Source organism: Brassica rapa, chromosome A01 (genome assembly GCF_000309985.2).
Source record: "Brassica rapa cultivar Chiifu-401-42 chromosome A01, CAAS_Brap_v3.01, whole genome shotgun sequence".
Lineage (NCBI taxonomy): Eukaryota > Viridiplantae > Streptophyta > Magnoliopsida > Brassicales > Brassicaceae > Brassica > Brassica rapa.
In genome coordinates, this window is record NC_024795.2 from 24,631,793 (window position 1) to 24,656,078 (window position 24,286).

Sequence of the window (24,286 nt, forward strand, 5' to 3'; positions counted from 1 at the left end):
AAATTGAATGAAATACGCATATATAGTCCGTTATGATTGATAACGCATAATCTTATTGCCTTTACTAAGATGAAAAGAAATATATTTTGAAGAAAAAATAACATCAGATTACCACCATTGTTTATCTATGTGTCACCACCAAAAACTCTGTTACGCTTTTCCGTATGGCAAACAATCACCGGCAACAACTCTGAGACATTGGCAGATATGTTGATGCTCTGTATGCTCATGACTATGTTTTACGTTATGTCCTTCCTCACCTGATTTGTCAGGTTCCCAGTTTATACAGTTGCAGCGAACAAAGCGTCTTGTAATGTTCTTCGAAAGCATTTCTTTGAAGCATTCCTTTTTTCCATTTTTGCTGCATTTTCCAGGGAATGGGATTTCATCCCAACAGTCCCCGTCTATTTTTATCAACCAAAATACATTGTTAGTTTATAAAAAAAAAATTAGTATTTCAACGACTTTAATTAAGTCATTTTTTAAAACTCTTCTTTGCTTCTTTTTCCTTTCAGACATCGTTTGTTGGTGTTAACAATCTATTAAAATGAATAATGTAATTACCTTTACCATGACTCAGAATGAAACATATGAAAACACAAGATACCATAACCAAAGTAGCACCCTTCATGATTCAAAATTTGATAAAGATTATGACTTGGAGAGTCAGTCTTGCTCAAGTAATAAGTGTAGAACGTTTTGTCGTCAATACTCGTGATATATTCTAACCACACATCTAAAACCATTGTTCTTATTTATATAAACACAAAGTAAAAACCAACCATTGTTCCGAGTTAATTTTAGAGAAAGAAACATAAGGATCGAGTCAAGTCAACTGGATCGGTGGAATCAGTATTCAAATTTTAGAAAACACTATTCTTAGTAAACTTCACTTTTCATTATTTTGGGGATTTGTTTGAGGTTTTAATTGTTTTCGCATCAGTGGTTTATTTTTCAATATTTCATTTTTTTTAACTTTTATATACCAAATAGCTATCCATCATTTCATTTTTTTTTTACGTAGAAGCTATATAGAAAAAGCCGGTACTGCCATATAATGTTGTTAACCAATTAACTAAACCGTCGCATGTACAGCGGATAAGAGATAGAGGGGGCACCACACCCTTCCATAGGAACCTCAAGAAGTGGTATAAAACATTATCCGAATTAAAAGACCCAACCCTATTTATTATTCTTTTGATTATTTTTTAAAAAGAGAGCAAGACTATGGGAAGTGTACAGTTGAATGGTTCAGGCTTAGTAGCTTCTCTATCTCAAAATCATATCTTTAGCCACAAAACCAAACTTAGTAACCCCGAGTCGTCCTTCTTACGTTCAAAACACAATGCCAGCAGAGCCAAAACTATCCGAGCCATAAGCACCGCACCAGCAAGCCAGCCTCCAGTCGCAGATGAGCCGAATGATGAACCTCCTGCTGTGGATTTTGCGTTCGTCCATGTAAGTAGTGATCTTCACTCGCTAGTTGCTCTTTTTCATTTCTTTTTTGGTTTCGACTCTCTCATGCCTTGAATGTTTCATAGGTTTGAGATGTTTATTCATCATGAATTGTATTCATGCAATTTTTTTCTCACTATAAGGTTTGCAACCTTATCATGTAAACATTATCGTGTAAACGTTTTTATTTTAATCGAAAGTCATTTTTCAAAAAAAATAAAAAAAAATAGTGATCTTCACTCTTGACGAACTATTTAATAATATATATTGTTATTATATTCTGAGGTGGTTTTTGAATGGATGGTTAATTTATAGTAGAAATTTAAGTAACTGTGCTACTATAATTTATTTTTTCAGTCGGTGTTGCTACCTGACGGGACACCGGACGTGCATTGGAGAAGAGCGTGCGGTGGACAGAAACTTAGAGACATAATGTTGGATTCTAACATCGAACTCTATGGTCCTTATGTATGATTTTTCTTTCCCTTAATTTGATTGTTTCTCTTAATCAAATTTTATTTGGAGTATCATATTCATGTGTCATTAACTTCGCAGAGTAAGCCCTTGTCAAACTGCGCAGGAGTAGGAACCTGCGCTACTTGCATGGTCGAGGTATACCTACCAATAAGCTTATAAGAAATATTGTTTCTTCTTTAATTAAAATTTAAATGTTGGTTTAACAGATAACTTAATATATATTTTTGATCATGGAATATTGGTGGATGTTCTTTGCAGATTGTAAATGGAAAGGAGCTTCTCAACCCACGAACTGACATTGAAAAGGAGAAACTAAAAAGGGTGTGTTCTTATTTATAACTACCATTTAACAATCTTGTATCATTTGGTTACAGAATAAAATAACAAATGTTTTTACAGAAACCAAAAAATTGGAGACTAGCTTGTCAAACCAACGTGGGAAATCCAGATTCAACCGGATTGGTAAAATTATATAAACTCTCTCTTTCTTTCTATAATCTCTGTTATATAGTAAAGTAGTAATGTACAATTTTCTATCCATGTGACTAATTTATATTAATAACCTATTGAATAGGTCGTCATACAACAATTGCCAGAGTGGAAAGCTCATGAATGGAATATCCCTAAGAATGTAGCTATTGATGATCCCGATAGCTCTGCGTAATACGATCTATTAATTTGTTATTGTTGTTTCTATATTATAAAACTATAACGATCGAGTTCTTATATATATGTCGATACTTAACCATATGACTAGCTGTTTAGATCCAACCGAATGGTTATATATAATTATTAATTAATAACCAAACAGGCTTCCATTAAATGATATTCATACAACGAAACCGAACCAAACACCAAACACCAAACAAAGCAACATATCGAGAGACGAAGAAATCAAACAAGAGTCACTGCATTTTCTGCTTAGAATTCAGAGGCAAGAGGAACATGTTCTGAAGAAGGCATGAAGACATTTCCGTAAACAAGTCCAGCGAGTCCACCACCGATGAGTGGTCCCACCCAGTAGACCCAGTGACCAGAGAAGTCTCCAGCTGCAACAGCTGGTCCAAAGGAACGTGCTGGGTTCATGGATCCACCTGAGAATGGACCAGCGGCGAGGATGTTGGCACCAACGATAAGACCAATGGCCAGAGGAGCAATGGTTCCAAGAGAACCTTTCTTGGGATCAGCGGCGGTGGCATAGACTGTGTAGACCAAAGCGAAGGTGATGATGATCTCCATCACAACTCCTTCAATGGCTCCTACTCCAGCCGCAACGCTGTGTGTTGGAACCGCCTGCGTTTTCACATAGTTTAAGCGTTTGTTTCATTAGTATCTAACTATTAAACAGCCTCAAGAACTGTATACTCGAACAAAAGAAAACTAAAATAATGTTCTTTCGAATTAGACAAAAAGTGACAATATTATATAACTTCAATTTTTAAACAAACATGTGTTTAACATATGTTTTTTTTTTGAGAAAGTGTCTAATATATAGTTAACATAAACTACAGAAATGGACAAAAGAAATATTGAGAAAACTCTTTTCTTTTCTTCAAACTTGTTATATATATTGTAACCTAGTTAATAATCTAATTAGATTTGCTTTGTTGACCTGCAAAGCTACAAAAACAAGTTTTTGTTACCTGAAGGCTTTATTTTGCTAAAAATTACAAGTAGAGATTTAATATAGTTGACAGATTTATTCTTCCTTTTAATGTAAACATTTTGCTTTGTTTTTAGGTTGTACCAGTGGAAACTATACAAACTGTGATTTTAATTATATTAATAAGGATGCTGTGATGAGGACATACCAAGCCACCGGTAACGAACTTAAGAAGGAAGCAAGCGGCGGTGGAGCCGAGAAGCTGAGCGATCCAGTAGAAAACTCCGGTAATGAGTGTGATTTGACCACCGAGAGCAAGGCCAAAAGTGACGGCTGGGTTCACATGGCCACCGGAGATGTTGGCTCCGATTGCAACCGCCACGAAGAGAGCGAAACCATGGCACACAGCGATGGCGACAAGTCCCGGCGTATCAAGAGCCGCATCAGACGTCAGTTTCGCTATATACATAAATGTGACACATTCATTAAGTATAACGGACCCATGGTTACAGATTGTGAAAGATTATTTAGTTATGTTTAGTTACGAACCGTAGGCAATGGCGGAACCAACACCAGCGAAGACAAAGAGCAAAGTGGAGATGAACTCAGCGAGGTAAGCTCTTAGAGAAGCCAAGCTGAAAGAATCATCAAAAGAACCAAAGGCAACTGCCGCCATTGTTTTAGATGAAGAATGAAGAAGACGTTGAAGGGTTTTTTTTTTTTGTAACAAGGGTTTTTTTGATGCTTAATGAAGAAAATATAAGACCTTTTGGATGCCATTCTCTATTTATATAGGAGTCTCGTCATATATACATGCACATTATATTTTAAACTAATCTTTTAAATTATGAGTTCATTTTTGTTGTGGGTTGGACACGTTAGTAAATGATTATGTGTTTCCATTTTAATCTAGAGCTATTTGACTCGGGATAGGGAAGTTGCCTAAAAAGACTAAAATAATGAAATTTACGTGGAACACTCTCGAAGAGCAAGATATGAATATATGTATAAATATATCTATATCGTAATGCAATTTACTATATGTAAGAATACTATAATTAATTCATGACAATACATTGGATATCCCTCTATAAACTAGTGTAGTGACGGTAAAAAAAACTATTGTAACAGTAGTACGACAAAATAAGGTGGATATCCCTCTCTAAACCAGTGTAACACTAGTACGACAAAATAAGTGAATATTCAAGGTATAAAACGAAAGTAAAATATCGACAAAAAAAACGAAAGTAAAATAATTAATTAACTTATAATTTTCTAATGATTATTCGTTCATTAGATTAAAACCATATAGGAAAAGATCTCAAAAATACTCCTTTATGTTTTGATTTTCAAAATACCACCAGGATCTAATCAAAATACATCGAATTTTTAATTTACAAAAAATAAAAATTTACCAAGAGTATTTAAATCAGTTAGCAACTCTTTTTAAAGTTTCAAAGTCTCTTCTTAGATCTAAAGTTTGCGTATTTTGGGTATCTTTCAAAGATGTGATATTTTTGAAAAACAAAATTTAAATTTTATAGTTTTCTAATGAACTTTTAGCTATATATCAGTTTTTTTGCTATATAAAACAAATGGTTTGGTAACATTTTAGATAGAGCGGCTGCATGTCTCAAAAATAAGTCAATCATTTGGATCAAAAAAATTCGTATTAGTAACATTGGCCGGTTTTAAAGTAGTGGCCGGTTTAAAGTGATTGAAATAAGGGTGGTGGTGGACCAAAAAAGACAGAGGAGCTTCAAAATTCAAAAAAGGATAGAACATAAAGATGAGATTAGACTAGAGTGATAAGAAAACAAATGGATACGAACAAAAAATAAGGAGGGACAAGTGTGAGCTGTAATCAATGTGTATGGGTAACAGACCGGCCAAAATATGAGGTGGTTGCATGTGACATGATCTTTTTCCTAGTGAAATGATCAGATTTTCAAGATGTGACTCGTTTATGATTATATTCCATTCCACAATGTTTTATTGGGTCCATTCACTATTTACTAACCAACTTTCTCCATCATACCATGGCACAACAAAATATCAATAAATTTTAATTTGTTTGTTATCTATTTAAACTAAAAATCATAAATACTAATATTTTTAAGAATGAATATCTGATTCGATCTGTTCTATGCATAAATATGCATTTATATACATATATTCAAAGAATTATATATATAAATTATATAAATATTATATTTTATATAAGTTGTACATTATTTTTATTTACTAAATTTATTATATTAGTTATTAGAATTTTAAAAAGTAAATAACTTTTTCTTTTGTAACAAAAATTATTATTTTATATGGTTTTAAATTTTTATTTATTTTTACGAATCGAATCAAAATATTCGGGCAAAAATCTAAAATTTTCTGGATATCTGTGGACTGTATTTCCAGATGACTATGGATCGAATCAGATAACTTATTATTTGGACGACACATATCGAATCATGAATACCTCCAAAAATCCAGATATCCAATTTGTGTCCACCCCTCCACATTATTCACTTTGTACATTTGTACTCCTATTGAATCCAAATGCTACCTAGATATATTTGTCTAACCAGCAACAAACTTAAAAACATCAATTTTGGCATAAACACCCTATTTTTAAAAAAATTGATCTAGAAGGTTAGTTTGAGGAGGTAGCCATGTAAAGATCGTAGACTTCGTACGAAAAAATTAAAATGTGAATTCTTTACGCAAGGAGATCCGTCTGACTATTTCAAAACATCATTTTAAAATACACCATTTGTAGCAAATTTAACATTCTGAAAAAAACATTCATTAACGTAAGTTTACACAATTTTTAGTAAGAATATAAGATAAATGGAAATATTTTGGTAATAAAAGTACAAAAGGTTGTTAATTCTATTAAATACTCCACTTTTAAACTTCCTTAGAGTGTCTAGAAATAAAGTTTTTCATTTTTTCAAAACAAATCAAATCATATGTTATGTTGAGATGGAAAAGATATGCGTTGTCATTTCATACCTAACATATTGTTATATGTTCGATTCATACCCGATTTATATGGTCGTGCTAAAATATATTTGAACTTTCAAAAATTTCAAATAACATACCTTATGTTTATTTTTGGGTTAAATTATACACCAATCGCCACATCAGCTATCATGTCATATAATTTTGCTGACATAGATGATGTGTCAACTAATTTTGCTAACGTGTATGTCACGTGTACATTTTTTTGAAGGAAATAAAATAACTGTTTTATAAAAATAATTTTTTAGAAAATTTAAAAATTAGTAAAGTTAACAAAATTAATTAAATAATAAAATTTAATCTTATATAAGAGATATATTTGTAAATGTTTCGATCATATCACAATATCGTCCTTATAAAAGTTTTTATATGTGTTGTAATGATTCAAATTCAATGCTAGTTTTGTGAGAGTAACATTACTCTTGATTAATTATGGTTGGGTTCATTTAAAGAATTTATGATATGTTAATCTAAATTCTTTAAAGATAAATAACATACTCTCTACGTGTGTTAGTTACCTTTGGAGAGTACGTAAATAACATATTCTCCAAGTGTGTTATTTACATTTGGGAAGTATGTTATTTACATTTAAATTTTTTTGATTAAAATAGCATAAATTCTTTAAGTGAATACAACCATGATTAATCGAGAGTAATTTGAATCATTACAATACATACATAACTCTTATAAGGATGATATTGTGATATGATCGAAATATTTACAAATATATCTTTTATATAAGATTAAATTTAATTATTTCATTAATTTTTTTAATTTTACTAAATAATAAAAAAATATAAAATTTTAAATTTTCTAAAAAAATATTTTTATAAAACAATTATTTTTTTTTCAAAAAAATGTACATGTGGTATATTTGTCAGTAAAATTAGCTGACACATCATCTATGTCAGTAAAATTATATGACATAGCAGTTCATGTGGCGATTGGGGTATGATTTAGCAAAAAAAAAAAAATATAAGGTATAATATTTGAAATTTTTTAGCACGACCATATAAATCGGATATGAATTAAACATATCACAATATATTGGGTATGAAATGGTAGTTTCCCCGTTTTACGTCTACATACACTTTTCTTAAAATCTAATGGCTCTTACTAATTCCAGAAACTCATTACAGTTTTGATTACAAGGTAAATTGTTGCCACCTTACCAAATAAGCCAAGAGTCGTTCAGATGGGATCATTATAATCCTAATTAACTATATCTCTACATAAGCTTAGTTAGTTGAATGATAGCACGTTTTTAACTTATCCATAGCTATATAATACTATATAGCCAACGAAGGTTTTCTGATTGGTTGTAGGCCGGTGGAATAATACGATCTTAAGAGTTTAATAAGCTTCATAGCTGTCTTGCTTCCATGCCCAAGTATCTTTCCAGTTTTAGATCTGTTGACTTGATTATTAGCTCATTACTAATTAATAGCCTCTAATAAAGATGCTCTTAACCTTATAATTAACCATGTTTACAACGAACATGTTCAATACATGTATTTATTTATTAAGAACCCTTCAACTCGATCATTAGCTCATTATTACTACTCAACAGCTTTATACAAATACAAGAGGGTTGAATTAAAAAGAAAGGTATAAGACCGTTTTGGCAGTTTTGTTGAAGCAAGACCAAGAAAAACCAAACGGAAGACACTTATTTGGCTAACAAAAGATGACCGGTACAACTTTACTATTTGGTTAACTTTTTAAAGTTATTAGAGTTCAAACGATGCCACACACAACAGACTAATTTATTGTCATAAAGAGAAGAAACATGTTGGAACTCAGAGGCGAGCCCACTCAGTAAGAAGGGGTGTCAGCTGTATATGATACAGGTAAAAATCAAATATAATTTATTGTGTAAAATTTACCAAGAAACAAAACATCCAAGTGGTTACCTCCTTGACTCTGACACCACTTATTCCAGGTTCGATGCTGTATAAGTCATCATTTACCTTTTTCTTTTAGCTATTTGATATTTCAATAGCTTTTTGTAATTTGTTCTTTGAAAGGACAGTTTTGATTGGACTTCGAATTCAATAGAAAAAATTCCGTGGAAATTATAAGGTTTATACGTGTATGTAATATTATTATACAATGAATTATATAAAACATTTTTTATACTATGATCCAGGTAAGTCACAACCACGATTAGGACTTCAAACCTGTGCAGAAAGATTTGAGATTTGAGACTGTGGCCGGTTCAATGCAAACAGCTTCCTTGTTATAACAAGATTTGATGATTCATAGAAAATTAATAGAAGAGAAATTATTAATCAGTAAGATATTAAAGTTTTTTTATTCAAGTATAGCAAACCATATTATATATGATGTTTAAATCACAACATATAATGTCACAAGCCACCGTTACCAATTGCTATGATTGGTTGGTTACATACACACACACATGTATTACATATTTCACATTACCACTCCTGATCAGAGTCCTGACCAAGAATCTGTGGAGTGGATATGATGCTTTTCAGTTTCACTTAATGTGGAAAAGGTAGTGAACCACAGCAATGGAAGTAGCCGTCCGCGTCATACCAAAACCGCTTTGAGATCTGAGCTTCTCTGATTAGATATTCACCCCAATCTTTTTCCCCAAACTCTTTGTGTATCTCTCGTGCATCAAATGTATTTGATTTCCTTTCATCCCTTCTGTAGGTTGTATTCATCAGCGTGACATGTAGCTGCAAGAGAAAAAAAGGAACAGGCATGAAGGAGCAAAGATGAGACCATATTTCTTCAATCATTCTCCTAGTAAACGAGAGTTTTTTTCAGTTTCAAATACAAAGGAATACTCAAAAGGCAAAGGAGTAAATAATAAGAGTAAACAATAAAACCATTTACCTTCAAGTGTAGCTTTGCATCTCTCCCAGCAAATCCAGCATTCGCAAATGCATCAATGATAGTATCTGAATTAGGGAGTTAAAAGAATTCGACAGATCTTGCAAACTGAGACTAGGATATAAATCCATGTGTATATAAACTAACTTTTCCTAAATTGTTTTGCAATGAAATAATACAAAAATACTTTTTGCAGAATAAAATTTTCGTAGAAAAATCTACTCAAAACATTTTATATTAACTTATAATACACCAAAATAGTATATTTAGCAGAAATAATATTTACCTGTATTTTTCATTCACAAAGATTATTTTACAATTTTAGAGTAAATAATATAAAACAATTAAAGGATATTAATAGTGGTTTCGTTTTAAAAAGGATATGCCATTTATAATAACATTTCATAATAAAAAGCTTCAAAACATTTATACGAAGCATGGCTTTAAATATAAAAATGAATTTAGAGGTATGTTGAAGATGGTATGAGTCAGTGCTTTACAAAAAAATTTGTCTATCTTAAACCAAAGGGACATGAGTAAAAAGAATAAGTTTTGGCGATAATAGGATGCGACAAGCCCTTAGCAGCCGGCCTTCATCCCCAACTTCTTCGACAGGTGCATAGAGCACGCGCGTTTTCTCTAAAGATCCATTCATAGAACTCTTATCAAGAGAAAAACATACAAACCAGACCATTGGGGATTAAGTTAAAGTTTATGTTTCAGCCACTAGAAATATTGTAGTAACGCAAAGCCAAATATGTTCCATCTTACCAATCCCTTAAGTCGTATGAAGACAGGACGGTTATCCAAAGCATACATCACACACGCAGAGATACTCTTAATTTTCAAAAGAAAAAGATAAAGACCTCAATCATCAAAACCAATCCTATAAAAATGCATACAATATCTCTTAACTCACAGGCAACAAACTCTACCTTAAGGATATCCTGAGCAGCATCCACAGCTTCCTTGTTTACTAGCCTTAACATAACCACAGTCAAGTGTAAACTATTTGGCGAAATAAACATCCTGTTTTCGATTCCCATTTCTGTTTAATGTCAAAGATGGCATGTCATGAAAACAAATTTTATATTAAACCCTACATTATTAATTTGTTTATTTCTGTTTTGTTTAATCTTACCATCCAAAGTGCTCTGAAACTTCAAAGGTTTCTTATCCTTATTGTCACCCAATATAGAATTCCGAAAAGTCTCAACCTTTTCTTTAAGCTCAGGGTGTATGGCTAATGGAAATGAGATAAAGTGTGTGTACAGTTCTCTATAAACTTGTACAATCTGATATACCAACAATTTCAAGATTTCAGTGATCATCGTAAGTAGGAAAGAAAAAGCAGGAACGAGATTGGGGATTAGGCTGATGATTAAGAATCTCAAAAATAGATCAGCAAACCTGTTTGCCTTTGGAGACATGTGGACTGGGATGATCAGTGGAAGATCCCCCGTGATTCCCTAATGATAAATTCTGCTTTGACGAGTCCTTGAACAAATCTGTTTTCACATGATTGTCATCCGATCGATCACACACAATAAAACTACACAAGCATAATCCAAAAACGTACTAGCCGAGAACAAGCAAGAGAGAGAGAGAGAGAGAGAGAGAGAGAGAGAGAGAGAGAGAGAGAGAGAGATACCCATAGCATGATCTAAGATTTTGCCGCGTTTAAGACTTTCCAGTTTCTCGTTAAAAGTCCTGTTTTTAAACGTATAAATAAGACGTGGTCGACGACCCCACCAAGGCACAAGGCTTTTCCACAAAGTTTCATGCTACAAAGCTTTTCAACTAAGTTTGTGACAAAAAAAAAAAAAAAGCTTTTCAACTAAGTTCTTTTCTTGACCAAAAAAACATAAATGAGAGTTAGTCGACGACCCACCAAACCATATTGTGATACAAGGTTTTTCAACTAAGTTTTATGATACAGTAGAAACTTTACAAATTAGTAAATAAAATAACCTAATAAATTGATTTGGTTTTATGTCGGACATAAATATGACGCAATTTGATAAAATAATAAGATAATAAAATTTTATTTTTTATATATACATGGTCCAGTTAAAATAATAAATTAAGATTTCTATATATAACTTAAATAAATTTTATATAAACGTAAAAAAATATATTATATTGTTTGTCTTTCTTTAAAATAAAATTCATCCTTAATTTGTTCCATTTCAATATTTTGGTGTTATTTTATCAAATTACCAGATCAATTAATCTAATAAAAATAGATAATTCAAATCTGCAAAATTTACCTGGAATCAGTTTACTTCATATAAAATTGAAAAGAAAAATATTTTACAAATACAATCTAAAAAGAAAAAAACTTTAAATTAATTACTCAACAAATAAATTATCATATTTTAACTATTAATTTGTGTAAATGCCGGTGGCGGTCCTAGAATTTTGCGAACAATAAATATTTACCTAGATGTATATTATTTCTAAAAAAATTGAAGACCAAAGCCAATAGAAGTGATACAAAGAGTGAGTACTCCTTACAAGTTACAACCTACAATGTGAATTCCAATGCGCACAATCAGAATCTCCATAGAAAAGCAAACCTGCTTGTCTTTGACTTTGCAGAAGAGAGAAGTGAGATGAGGAGTGGAAGTTTCTCCCCGTTCAAAGAGCCGGGTTGAGATTTTTTTTGTGCCCTGAACAAGATAAATGTTGATACCTTTTGGCTTTTGTTGAATATTAGAGTTCTTCTTATTAATATTTTGTATCAAATTCTTTCTAATAAATTTAGTTTTTGAAAATATAAAATTAAATTTAGTTAAATAAATATATAATCAATTTTTTATTTCTCAAAATTATTTTTTAAAACTATTGTTTTCTATAATTTTTTTTTTTACAAAAAATAAACTGTTACCATGGATTTTTTTTAATGTTGGATATATTATGCTATTACAAACTCTAAAAAATATTACAGACGATTCTATAGTCAGCAATTCTAGCTTCTTTATAAAAATTCAAAAGCATGATTGTATCATCTTCTGGTGTATAAGTATTAATAAATTATTGGTTAAACCACTGGACTAATGAGACTTACACTACTTCGTGATCTCTTAAAAACTATTGTTTTCTATAATTTCTTTTGACAAAAATTAAACTCTTATTAGGCTTTAGGATCTTCGTATTATCTTTTCATTAAAAATAAACTCTTGACATTATTAGGCTTCGAGATCTTCGTATAATTTATTTTTTTTCTCTTAATTGCGATTAATTATATAAAAAACATTTAGATAAATCAAGTTTAGATTTACCCTGACCCACTTGAGAACCACTCTAAAGTTACACAACCTTAAAACGTTTTCCTCCAAGTCCTCGTATGAGAGAGTGTAGTTATACACCTCTATTTGGCTTTCAGCCTCTTATAACAAGATTTGATTATTAATAAAGAAACTAGTAGAATAGGAAAATTTCAGTCAGTATGTTTAGAGTTATTTTGTTTATTCAGTATAGCAAACCATATTATATATGAAGTGTAAATCAAAACACATTAATGTCACAAGCCACAGTTACCAACTGCTATATATGATACACACACATGCATTACATAATTGACATTACCACTGATCATAGTCTATTTTGACCAAGAATCTGTGGAGTGGATAGTGATCCTTTTCAGTGTCACTTATGTGGAAAAGGTAGTGAACCACAGCAATGGAAGTAGCCGTTCGCGTCATACCAAAACCGTTTTGAGATCTGAGCCTCTCTGATTAGATATTCACCCCAATCCGTTCTCCCAAACTCTTTATGTATTTCTCGTCCGTCGAAAGTCATCCCTTTGCTTTTATCCCTTCTGTAGGTTGCATTCATCATCGTGACATGTAGCTGCAGAAAGAAAGGAACCCACATTAATTCAATCATTGTCTTTCTCCTAGTAAACGAGATATATAAAAGCATTTACCTTTAAGCGTGACTTTGCATCTTTCCCAGCAAATCCAACATTCACAAATGCATCTATGATTATATCTGAATTATGGAGTTAAAGAATTCAACAGATCTTGCAAACTGAAACTAGGATATAAATTCAAATGTCTATCTTAAACCAAAGAGACATGCGTAAAAATAAGCTCTTCGAGATAATAGGATGCTACAAGCCCTTAGCAGCCGGCCATCACCCCCAACTTCTTCAACAGGTGCATAGAGCACTCGGGTTTTGTCTAAAGATCCATTCATACAATCCTTAACAAGAGAAAATATACAAAGCATACCTCAAAGTTATGACTCCAGCGCCATTAGAAATATTGTAGTATTTTATCAAAAAAAACAAACAATTGTAGTAACGTAAAAGCCAAGGATGTTACATCTTACCAATCCTTTAAGTCGTATGAAGACAGGACGGTTATCCAAAGCATGCCTCACACTTGCAGAAACACTCTTAATTTTCAGAAAAAAAAAAACAAGATCTTAATCATCAAACCAATCGTGTAGAAGATGCATACAGTATCTCTTAACTCATAGGAATCAAATTGTAACCTTGAGGATATCCTGAGCTGCATCCACAGCTTCCTTATTCTCTAACTTTAACATAACCACGGTCAAGTGTAAACTGTTTGGCGAAATAAACATCGACTTTTCGATTCCCATTTCTGCTTAAGATGGCATGTCATTAAAACAAGTTTTATAATAAAATTTGTACTCCTAGTTTATTTATTTTTGTTTTGTTTGATCTTACCATCTAAAGTTCTCTGAAACTTCAAAGGTTTTTTATCGTTATTGTCACCCAATATATAATTCCGAAAAGCCTCAACCTTTTGTTTCAGCTCAGGGTATATAGCTAATGGAAGTGATATAAAGTGTGTAACCACTTCTCCATGACCTTGTTCAATCTACCAAACATTTCAAGATTCCAGTGATCACAGTAAGGTAAAAAAAAAACATTTCCAGAAAACTTCTCAGACTGATGATGAAGAATCTGGGAACTAGATCAGCAAACCTGCTTGCCTTTGGATACATGTGGACTGGGAAGAGCAGGGGAAGATCCCCCGCGAATTTGTAGTGATGAGCTATCCTTTGTCGACTTCTTGAACAAATCTGTTTTCACATGAGTCTCCTCCGATCACACACAACACAACTACACAAGCATAATCCGGAAACACTAGAGGAGAGAATCAAGAAAGTCAGAGAGAGACTTTACCCATTAGCTTGAAGCTGATGAATTTGCCTGCGTTTAAGACTTTTCAGTTCCACATTAAAGATACTGTTTTTAAACACATAAATGAGACTTGGTCAACGACCCCACCAAAGACTCTCCTCACCTAAACCCACATAACTCGTTAAGTAGTAATTTTTTTTTTCCTTTGAACATTTCGTTAAGTCGTAATTTGAGAAAAAAGGCTGCTTTGTAAGAATTAAACATTTTAAGGCACTAATTGTAGCTTTAGGTTAATCATTATACTCCTTTTTTTTTGAAGGCTCGCATGCATTTTTCTTGCGAGCCATATTGTGATGCAAAGCGTTTCCACTAAGTCATGATGTATGGAAGTGATACAAGCATAATCCAGTCTTGGAGAATAAATCAATCAAGAAAGAGACATTATACTCATAAAACGATTTTGCCGCCGTTTGAGACTATTTCACGTTCAATGTCCCTTTTTAACATATAAGTGAGCGTAATGAAGTTGCAAGGGACCTGGTCAACATCTCTAACCTAAGCCCACAGAAAACTCCTAATTTGAAAAACCACTATTTGTAACGACTCAAGCGGACTATGTGCAACTTAATTAATCAAAGTTACTCATTGATTTAACCTCAAGAATTAGGTTAATCAATGACTTATACACATGCGTTTCTCTTCCAGCATTGATCTTCAATACTTTTTTGGCACTAAATAGTTGTTATCATGTAAAAACCTTAAACTCTCAGCGAATTGGACCCCGTGCAAAAGCACCTTATGCACATGGCAAGAACTGCTCCTGTGATAATTAATCTCATATTTATTTGAAACAAGAAAAGAACATTAGCTTTGTGTTTTATTTTAATCATATTTCAGGTTGTAATTACTAATAGCTAATAACTAAGTTAAGGAAAACATTAATACAACCACGTTTAAAAACATTGCAAATTAGGAGATAGTAAAAGGGCAAGCATTCCGATAGGCTCTCTTCCAGGATAGAGCTTTTCACGGTTCTCTTATGAGTTTATTCTTCACTTTTCGAAACTTACGATGGTTTACACCAGGGTGGGGGCTCTTGGGTTGCTTAGAAAGAACATTCTTCTCCATAGGCAAGAGTCTTGAACATCTCATCAGGTAGTAGTGGAACAGAGGTGTCTATTCTGAGCTCCACTATAGGAAGCACGAGATTCATTGAAGCTACAGCTTCATAAACACATCTTCCCGGAGATTTGGGCATTTCGTATCCCAAAACAGACTTGCACAGATGATCTAAAGAGGGGCCTTGGAAGCGGGCCAGTACCTAGAATAGAAGATTAGCGGTTAAAATATTTATTAACCAAGAAAGCAAAGGGTCATTATAGAGCCAAAGCCCAGTGTTTTGTGGTGAAGCCCAATCTTCCAAATAACTAAACAAAATTAATTGAACCAAGTAGGCGAGTTAGTAAACCGCGAGAGGGAGAATTAAAAATTTAAAATGATTATGGATTGCAACTGGCTAGTAACTAGTAGTTGATTATGTTTCCTTATGAGAATATAAGATTTGACCATTAGCTTGGTAATCGTACTGCACTACACGGAAAACATACTAACGAAATGTATACTTTACGTAATGTACAAGTTTTCAAAATGGTGACCGGTCCAATAAAACGAACCAAACATACATAACCGGTTTCAATTGAGTACACACAAAACAAGTCCAATCGCACAGTACTAAAATCTAAATATTTTAATATATGTCCAGGTACTCTGATTATTACTACTTAATTTTCCTGAAAACTTAAAGACTATCTTTTTAATTAAGATTTCAAAATATCTGAACTTACTAATATTAATATTTTAATTTATTTAATTATATAATCAAATCTAAAAAAATATAATTAAATGAACAAATCATAAATTGACTAATGATAGAAGGATTATTTCATTGCAATTTAGTGAAATTTTATATAATTAACAAGTAGTATTAAAAGAAAAAGAGAGAATAATAGAATAAAATAAAATGGAAAGAGTAGTAGGGATGAGCAGCAGCAACGGGGGGCAATCACCGTGGCACTCTCACTCACCCAAAACTCCGACGACGATGCTCGATCGCGCTCTCTCCTTCCGCCGTCCTCACTCCGACGCCGATCTCTCTTATCCCGGCGAATCCGGCGCCGACGAATCCAAGACCAAGCGTCCGCACATCTACCTCCTCGCCTCCAATTTCGTCTCGCGGATCGGGCACCAGTGGTGGCCCTGCCTCGTCATCGCTCTCCTCTTCCTCATCTCCTTCGCCTTCCCTTCCACCAGCTTCGTCTGCATCTCACGCTTCGATCCGGTCGCTCGGATCGGGTTCTTCGGTCTCGACGGGCTCGAATCGGACTTTGGTGCCCTAGGTGTTCCTTGGTGTAAGCTCGCTCTTAGTTTATCTGCCTTTGACATTGTACATTTGTTTATATTCATGATTCATTGTGGATTTAGTTAGAATGCTTTGATCTAGGTTGCAATATTAGCTTCTCGCAGATAAGATGAATTTGGTTTAGTGTTGTTGTAGTTGCCAATGGTTAACCTCCGGATAGTGGTGGCTGTGCTTGATTCAATTGAAGAGTCAGGGGTTGTGTGGGAAATGTTATTCCTTTTAGTGAGTTAAATCTCGATGCATCAGTAACAACTATCTTCGTTCTGATGGACATAATTGAGTTTTTTGTTAATTATTTATTCACACAATTAATAAAAAAAAAAAACTTTAAAACGGCTATTTGTCTCAATGGGGATTTACTTATTAGAATGCGTTGGTGAGATTTGGTCTAGGCTGCAGTGTTAGCTATTCACAAACAAGATGAATTGGTTAGGTGTTGTAGTTTCCAGTGGTGTATGTGCCAAATCAATTGCAGAGCGATGGATTGTGTGAAATGTTATATTTCCTATATATTAGCATAAAGCTAAGAAACACTCATTCAAACAAAGACTTCACAATGGTTATCAACGACACAAGAGCATCAGATGGGCCTAGATGGTGTGGCTTGATGACTGTTGTGAAGTCTCTTTTTGAATGTCTTTGGCTTTATGGTAATACCTAGTAGTGACTTAAATCTCAGTGTACCAGTAAAAAATTATTTTGTTATTTGTTAGACAGATGGGTTTTGTAGGGATTAAAATACGGTTATAAGGGTGTAAATTATTCATTCTCACAGTTAATAAAGAAACCCTTTAAAACTGGTTTTGCCAGTCAAGTTTTCTTTCTAATTTTTTTAGCATTCTTGAAAGTTCAGTTCGCCGCGTTTCGCACCATGAAATAATAGAGAAGAACCATGCTCTAGTACAAATTAGTTATGAGTTTTATATTCTGAGGTAGCGATGTTCTTCTTCTTCTCAATATCCATGATGATTTATTTGAAGAGGACTTTGAGGATGGTGTTATGGAATATATTGTTCTTAACTAAGAGATCGCTTTGTTATGGTGTGTACGTATTTAATTCTTTTCCCTTGGCAAAAGGCAGATCGAAACATGGAAAAGAAGTTGAGTGGACCTCCAAGGATTTACTCAAGGCTCTAGAAGAGTTTGTGCCCATCTACGAAACACGTCCCATAAAGAACAACATGCATGGGATGGGATTTGATCACAGCTTCGGGCTATGGTTCATGGCACGTTGGCTAAAGCCAGAGCTGATGATCGAGAGTGGTGCTTTTAAGGGACATTCCACTTGGGTTATGCGCCAGGCAATGCCAGATACACCGATTATCTCACTAACCCCTAGACACCCCGAGAAGTACCTGAAGAAGGGCCCTGCTTACGTGGATGGAAACTGCACGTACTTTGCAGGCAAAGATTTTGTTGATTTTGGAAGTGTTGATTGGAAGAATGTGCTCAGAAAACATGGAGTAACTGATCTCAACCGCGTTGTTGTCTTCTTCGATGATCATCAGAATGAACTCAAAAGGTATCTTCTTCATCTCTTGCCCTTATTGCACTAGCGAAGAGTTCATTTCTGATATGTTACCAAGAGCAGGCTAAAGCAGGCACTGAAGGCGGGTTTCCAACATCTCATATTCGAGGATAACTACGATACAGGAACAGGGGATCACTATTCTCTGAGACATATATGTGATCAGTCATATATAAAAGGTATGTTCTGTAAAGACCTCAACACATGAGTTTGGATTGTTTTCTCAAATGATGTGTTTTGTTTTCCACCAGGAGGTGGCCACAGCTGTTTCAAAGACAGCGATGAAGCAAGGATTAGATCAAAGAGGAAGAAGTTCTGGGAAAAAGCAGTTGATACAGAGGAACTGTGCGGACCAGGTGAAGCATGGTGGGGAGTGAGAGGAGAAATGAGAGATGACTTTAACCACACAAACACACAAATCTCATACAATCAGCATTTTCAGAACAGCAGATACGTTGAATCGATTCTTGATGTCTACTGGGAGCTACCTCCAGTTGCAGGACCTTCATTGACTCATCAGTCACGATACGACCCTGCTCGTTCGACTCCACCGATTGTAGCAGATGGGAAGCATCGTCTGTTCCAACGACTCGGTTTGGGTCGGCTTGATAAGTCTGTATTCAATGGCTATACTCAAATGGTTTACCTTCAGATATCTAAGCCCGGATCATAGAGACTGTGATTCCTGCAAAAGAAGAGTGACTCCTTTTTTTATTCCTTAGCTTTTTTTTTCTAAATCTTTGATATATTATTTGAAGATCATTTAAAAAATGTAATTTTTTTTATTTTGTATTAATTACAATTTAATCTTGCTGAATTGTCAATATCTCAAGTCTCTACATTGCTTGCTTATGTAGCAGTCTTACAATTAGTTTAAGCACATTGGACCAACCTTTTATTTTCTATGGAAAATTATTAATCCCACACATTAATTCATGTTTGTTATTAGAACTAAAAAGAACAATTTTGCTGCACATACACACACCAACGAAACTTTGGTTTAAAACGTCATATTTACCTAAACATTTTCATACACGAACCGACGAAAACACCATCTCACATAATCTATTTTCTTGCTTTTTGTATGTCTTAATATTAATTATTTGCGTATGTAAAATGGTGTTCTCATATATGTTTTAAACATATTTAGGTGCCTATTTTTTTTATTTAAAACCAGATAAGTCTCCAACGAACACTGAGTAATATCTGGATAACTATTTTCTTAATAACACCACTATCAGCATACATTATTGAAACATATAGTAAGTTGAAGTGTTCCAAAAATGGATATGTTGTATAATATATATATATATATATATATATATATATATATATTTATTTATTTATTTATTTATCATGGATACTATATACATTATATTGAGCCAACCAACACCTAATTTATGTATCATCTCAGTCGACTTGATTTTATGTATCAGAATAAATTTAATGTATCATTATTCCTTGTTAATTTCATATGTATGTAATCATCACAACTACAGTGGCTTTCAAGATCATGTATTAACTAATTTTCATTGTTTTGGTAAACTAATTTTCATTTTGTTAACTTGGTGAGGATAATCAGATGATTATACATATGTGTTGCAATACAATTGTATATCAGTACTATATATACTTTATGCAGCTATCAAATGTATACACAAATATCGCATTACTCCATATAAGGTGAGTGAATATGTTTGTTTAGAGAAACACGATGATTTATATTACATACTTATTGTGGGATGTTAATTTGTAGTATTTGCCATAACATTGCACTAATTAATATATATATACATGTGTGTGTGCATTTATACCATTGATTTCATATGAACCATATGACCTATATTCTTTTGGAAAAAACCCTTATATTGGTACTATATATACTTTATGCAGCTACCAAATGTATAAAACTTTCCAGCTGTTACTTTTTTACTCCTACTCAAACTAGTAAATACATGGCTTCTACTATTATGAAATGTGTTTACAAAAACCTAATCCCCTTTTATCATGATTTATGAAATGGATGATTTGAGAGAGGAGCAAAAAAATCTGCAAAATCAGATTGTTATGTCCAAACCCATCATTTACATATAGACATTTTTGTTGTTTGCCCAACATTTTTTTTAATTGTTGATCATTTGATTACGTAAAAATAACAAACAAATATAATATATTTTTTATGCATAACTAGTATTATTTAATCTTCAATATTTTACTCCACGCAAGGGGCATGTTTAAACCTAGTACAAGTTAACCAACTTGAAGCAAACTTTGTTAATAACTGTGGTCGATCATGATTCTTCAGCTGGTTTAGTTTAAACTAGACAACGTTTGTGCAATCCTTTCATTACCAATCTGGAACAACAACCTCAAACCGGTAAAATGTTGAGCAAACCAAAATAGAGATATGGAATGCGTTTTCTTTAATCAACTCTTATGTGCTGGAAAAGCTTTTCCTTTTCTTTGCAAGAACCATGTCTGAGAGATGCACATGGTTGATTCTGGGAGATGGATTATCCATGTGTGGATGTTATTGTAGATGCCATATAGCTGGTGTAACACCATATAGATCCATACTGGTATAAACTATCTTTCCGCTATTGTGATCTATCTTTGTGGTTTAACAAAATCATCTTTAAACACTGAAGTATTGGATCAAACAAAATTTTAAAAGATGATGCAACTATATTTCTAGCAAATGACAAACAAACAAAGATTTTTTGCATTACAATCATGCTATTTGTATTGTTCTTTGTATTTATTTGAGAAAGTACTTATATATATTGTCTTAACATCTTTTGGATCAGCCAATATTATGGACATGAAGAGTAGCACTATTACATTACACGAGTGGTTCGAAGAGTTTGCTTGAGAATTCGGATGACAATTGTCAACCCGTCTTTTTTCTTCTTCCGCCAGTTTCTTTCTTGTGTTTTGTATATATATGTAACTGAAGATCTGAATAAAATAAAGTCGAATATTGCACTTAACTGTGGTATTTTATGTTTTTATGAAACAAAACTTAAATGTTGCATTTGATTATTCTATCTTAATAAAATCTAAAATGGAATGCGAGAAGTCGTCATTAGATTCAAATGTGCAACCTTTTCTTTCAAAAACATCTCATTTGTTGTACCCAAAAAAAAAAATCATTTGCTAGGATGTGATGCATTGAGTTTGAAACAATAATAGTTGTGTGTTGGTGTTTTGGTTATAAGACAATGATTTTTTTTTTTTTTGAAAAAAGGCTTATAAAACAATGATTGTTGCAAAATAATAAGAAGAAGCAAAAAACATTATTGAAACTAAAGAAGATAAGAAAGATAACGTGGAGAAAGAGGGAAATGGAGGGTAATGCTTATCGTCACCTCATTGTCCTCTCTTCCCTTTATTGCTTTCCCATCTCCACTTTGTTCCCTCTAATTTTGGGACATTTTTTATTTAAAAAAAAAACAAATCAATCACACACGCATAGTATAAGATTTTCACTAATTAGTACTATTCCACAGTGGCCTTCACTCATCTTAGTATTCAGTAATCCATTTTCACTAATCTAGTAATACTACAATCTGATCTTTACTCATCTCAGTACTCAATTGTTCTTTTGTTCACAAACTTCTTGTAAAACATTCAGAACCCTCGATATGTAGACACATAATTAAAGCTAAACATAAAAAGAATAAAACTTTTTCATGTTACTTAGTTTTTAGTTGAGAATTGAGAGGGACTCAACATTGATTTTCACTAGACAGCACTTTCTTTCTTGTTATTACGTATTTACTTACGGAGGAGTGCGTGTACCTGAAATAATATTGCATGCTTTATAGTTGTATGCAGAAGAAAGGAATTAAAAAGCTAAGAAAAGTGTATGTTAATGGAGCAGAAAAATACTTGAAGTGACGTATGTGATTAATGGAAAAGAAGGGAAAATCTAGAGAGGATTACGAGAGTGATGATGTAACACAGCTCATTTCATGATTACGAGGGACATTCTTTTATGTAGCCTTTAAATCAGTGGGGGAACTTTACAAGATAAAGCACCTCTTTTGATTTTATGTTTTGATAAAATTGAAATCTACCATTTTATTCCGTTTTTCTCACTAAATTGACATATATGTATTGATAAAAAAGGAGACGAATATTCATCACCGTGCATGAGTAAAATATACTATATCTTATTTATTCTAAATGATGATTCAACGTTTGATTTTAAGTTTTTTTTAATTGATCCGAGGATAGGATATTGATATAAATGCGACAAGAAATTTGTAGATTATGTTAGTTGATTGATTTGACTGATGAAATGAAAGGTGGCAGCTGAGACTTGGAAATTCAAAGGCATGCACGGTTTATAAATTTTATTATAGATAAAAACGACTAGAGAGAGAAGGATTGAGAGGCACATGAGTTTTCCTCTTTGTGTCTGTAAGTGAAATAAAAAGCTTAGCTACGTTGATTTATTATTCTTTACACTTTTGTGGTTAAAGTGGGAATCAAGGTAATCTATTGTGCACAGCGGTTACTTAAATTATACAGAAATTAAAGTGAGGCTTATACCTGAAACTACGAAGTTATAATCAGAAAATATCATTACAAACTAGCGATTAATTTGTATATATATGCTCGTTTATGCTTTGCATTTTTATGTGTGATGACATAATAGTTGTTAATAGCTTTGGTAAAAGTGATCATTTGGGGTTTTATTATATTAGAAGTCAAATAGCAAACTGATAAAAAAAAACAACATCTAAATTTCGGTAAACACAAGCAGAACAAGACAAGATAAATAGCGTGTGTGTAAATGGAGGTGGCCTTTTGAACAGAGTGGAATAGAGAGAACACTGAAATAAGAAATAGAGTAGGTGAGGAAAATGAGCCTGACAAAATAATACTTAAGTATATTATTTTAACTTTGAGGAGAAAAAAACAAGTCTGAAACCTGACACATACATCAATAGACCTTTCCTTCTTGAAGTTAGAAATGGAGGAAAATTGAGGAGTTAGCGTGTAAGTCAAGCAATGTTTAAATAATATTGTTTCAGGCTATTCTTCTACAGTCTTCTTCTTTTGGAAGTGTCCCAGAATCATCTTCATCCAGAGTCCACGTTAAATCTTTCGCACCATTTTAATACATAGGAAAAAGGGATACAATACATTAAATAGAGGTTGTGTAATATTTTTTTCAGTCGTTATAACTTAATATTCGCCAAATTCTGTGAACACTGCATAGGGACCGCGCGTTCACTTCAACCGTATTGTTTGACAAGACTTTTACAAACGTTGAAGATTGAATAGTAACTTTAACTATCAGAAAACAACTAGTTATGATGATCACCAAGTAAAAATGAAATGACATAATGATATATAGTAGATCAATAAGTTTGCCAAAAGAAGTTTGGAGAGTATCCAACGCCCACGTGCATGACCACCATGACCATGTCATTCTCATCATTATGGCTTTATATATGTTCACTTTTTGATTTTAAATCATTTTAGCATTGTACAAATGGCTCGACGTGATTAAGATAGAACAAAACTTTGCGTGAGAGAAAGTAGAGAGAGAAAGTAAATCTAAGTTTGGGTCCGGCGAGCGGCCGGCACGTGAGCGTGTGTGTCGTCGCTGGAGCCCCTAGAGTAACTTCAAAGATGTTGGTCGTGCGTCTCTCCTTCGTCACCTCAGTCCTCCACCTTGTCTGAGCTCTGGTTCAGGTCTCCTCTGCGGCGGCTCTGATTTTGGAGTCAAGATGCGGTCGGATGAAGGGTCGGTGGGGAGAAGCTAAGGATTTTTAGTCAGTG

At 33.2% G+C, this 24,286-nt stretch overlaps 6 protein-coding genes across 7 annotated transcripts; 2 read left to right on the forward strand and 4 right to left on the reverse strand.

Annotated features, from left to right (window-relative positions):
- LOC103840087 (putative defensin-like protein 233) lies at window positions 1-947 on the reverse strand. The gene is made up of 2 exons (XM_018659718.2): window positions 565-947; window positions 1-404 (listed from the first exon to the last, which is right to left on the reverse strand). The coding sequence occupies exons 1-2, from the start codon at window positions 629-631 to the stop codon at window positions 151-153; spliced, it is 321 nt and encodes a 106-aa protein (XP_018515234.1). The 5' UTR covers window positions 632-947; the 3' UTR covers window positions 1-150.
- Window positions 948-1,164: 217 nt separating this feature from the next.
- On the forward strand, window positions 1,165-2,682 carry LOC103840092 (photosynthetic NDH subunit of subcomplex B 3, chloroplastic). The gene is made up of 6 exons (XM_009116571.3): window positions 1,165-1,458; window positions 1,813-1,923; window positions 2,011-2,067; window positions 2,191-2,253; window positions 2,332-2,394; window positions 2,507-2,682. The coding sequence occupies exons 1-6, from the start codon at window positions 1,228-1,230 to the stop codon at window positions 2,594-2,596; spliced, it is 615 nt and encodes a 204-aa protein (XP_009114819.1). The 5' UTR covers window positions 1,165-1,227; the 3' UTR covers window positions 2,597-2,682.
- Window positions 2,683-2,698: 16 nt separating this feature from the next.
- LOC103840097 (aquaporin TIP2-1) lies at window positions 2,699-4,359 on the reverse strand. The gene is made up of 3 exons (XM_009116578.3): window positions 4,085-4,359; window positions 3,744-3,994; window positions 2,699-3,225 (listed from the first exon to the last, which is right to left on the reverse strand). Exons 1-3 carry the CDS (start codon window positions 4,209-4,211, stop codon window positions 2,854-2,856), a joined length of 750 nt encoding a protein of 249 aa, XP_009114826.2. The 5' UTR covers window positions 4,212-4,359; the 3' UTR covers window positions 2,699-2,853.
- Window positions 4,360-8,843: 4,484 nt separating this feature from the next.
- Window positions 8,844-12,250, reverse strand: LOC103840113. The gene is made up of 8 exons (XM_009116591.2): window positions 11,073-12,250; window positions 10,832-10,929; window positions 10,563-10,716; window positions 10,357-10,469; window positions 10,193-10,258; window positions 9,992-10,082; window positions 9,425-9,489; window positions 8,844-9,264 (listed from the first exon to the last, which is right to left on the reverse strand). The coding sequence occupies exons 1-8, from the start codon at window positions 11,074-11,076 to the stop codon at window positions 9,064-9,066; spliced, it is 792 nt and encodes a 263-aa protein (XP_009114839.1). The 5' UTR covers window positions 11,077-12,250; the 3' UTR covers window positions 8,844-9,063.
- Window positions 12,251-12,890: 640 nt separating this feature from the next.
- On the reverse strand, window positions 12,891-14,702 carry LOC103840105. Of its 2 annotated transcripts, none has more exons than XM_009116584.3 (8): window positions 14,586-14,702; window positions 14,385-14,482; window positions 14,124-14,277; window positions 13,925-14,037; window positions 13,760-13,825; window positions 13,540-13,630; window positions 13,353-13,417; window positions 12,891-13,276 (listed from the first exon to the last, which is right to left on the reverse strand). In XM_009116584.3, the coding sequence occupies exons 1-8, from the start codon at window positions 14,587-14,589 to the stop codon at window positions 13,073-13,075; spliced, it is 795 nt and encodes a 264-aa protein (XP_009114832.1). In that variant the 5' UTR covers window positions 14,590-14,702; the 3' UTR covers window positions 12,891-13,072. The 2 variants fall into 2 exon arrangements, with proteins under 2 accessions (XP_009114832.1, XP_009114835.1); XM_009116587.3 differs by having other exon boundaries at window positions 14,393-14,482; window positions 14,586-14,676.
- Window positions 14,703-16,563: 1,861 nt separating this feature from the next.
- On the forward strand, window positions 16,564-19,390 carry LOC103840123. Its single transcript, XM_009116598.3, has 4 exons — window positions 16,564-16,951; window positions 18,040-18,484; window positions 18,554-18,669; window positions 18,742-19,390. The coding sequence occupies exons 1-4, from the start codon at window positions 16,564-16,566 to the stop codon at window positions 19,161-19,163; spliced, it is 1,371 nt and encodes a 456-aa protein (XP_009114846.1). The 3' UTR covers window positions 19,164-19,390.
- Window positions 19,391-24,286: the final 4,896 nt, after the last annotated feature.

Coding starts and splice junctions, on each gene's coding strand:
- LOC103840123 (XM_009116598.3), top strand. CDS start 16,564: ATGGAAAGAGTAGTAGGGATGAGCAGCAGCAACGGGGGGCAATCACCG. Junction 18,485..18,553: donor CATCAGAATGAACTCAAAAG/GTATCTTCTTCA, acceptor TACCAAGAGCAG/GCTAAAGCAGGCACTGAAGG. Junction 18,670..18,741: donor TGATCAGTCATATATAAAAG/GTATGTTCTGTA, acceptor GTTTTCCACCAG/GAGGTGGCCACAGCTGTTTC.
- LOC103840113 (XM_009116591.2), bottom strand. Junction 10,717..10,831: donor ATGTCTCCAAAGGCAAACAG/GTTTGCTGATCT, acceptor TTGGTATATCAG/ATTGTACAAGTTTATAGAGA. Junction 10,083..10,192: donor TCATACGACTTAAGGGATTG/GTAAGATGGAAC, acceptor TCTCTTGATAAG/AGTTCTATGAATGGATCTTT.
- LOC103840097 (XM_009116578.3), bottom strand. CDS start 4,211: ATGGCGGCAGTTGCCTTTGGTTCTTTTGATGATTCTTTCAGCTTGGCT. Junction 3,995..4,084: donor TGGTTCCGCCATTGCCTACG/GTTCGTAACTAA, acceptor TTATGTATATAG/CGAAACTGACGTCTGATGCG. Junction 3,226..3,743: donor AGTTCGTTACCGGTGGCTTG/GTATGTCCTCAT, acceptor GTGAAAACGCAG/GCGGTTCCAACACACAGCGT.
- LOC103840087 (XM_018659718.2), bottom strand. CDS start 631: ATGAAGGGTGCTACTTTGGTTATGGTATCTTGTGTTTTCATATGTTTC. Junction 405..564: donor CATTCTGAGTCATGGTAAAG/GTAATTACATTA, acceptor TGATAAAAATAG/ACGGGGACTGTTGGGATGAA.
- LOC103840092 (XM_009116571.3), top strand. CDS start 1,228: ATGGGAAGTGTACAGTTGAATGGTTCAGGCTTAGTAGCTTCTCTATCT. Junction 2,254..2,331: donor AAAAGGAGAAACTAAAAAGG/GTGTGTTCTTAT, acceptor ATGTTTTTACAG/AAACCAAAAAATTGGAGACT. Junction 2,395..2,506: donor ATCCAGATTCAACCGGATTG/GTAAAATTATAT, acceptor CCTATTGAATAG/GTCGTCATACAACAATTGCC.
- LOC103840105 (XM_009116584.3), bottom strand. Junction 14,038..14,123: donor GTTTCAGAGAACTTTAGATG/GTAAGATCAAAC, acceptor CATCTTAAGCAG/AAATGGGAATCGAAAAGTCG. Junction 13,277..13,352: donor ATGCAAAGTCACGCTTAAAG/GTAAATGCTTTT, acceptor TTCTTTCTGCAG/CTACATGTCACGATGATGAA.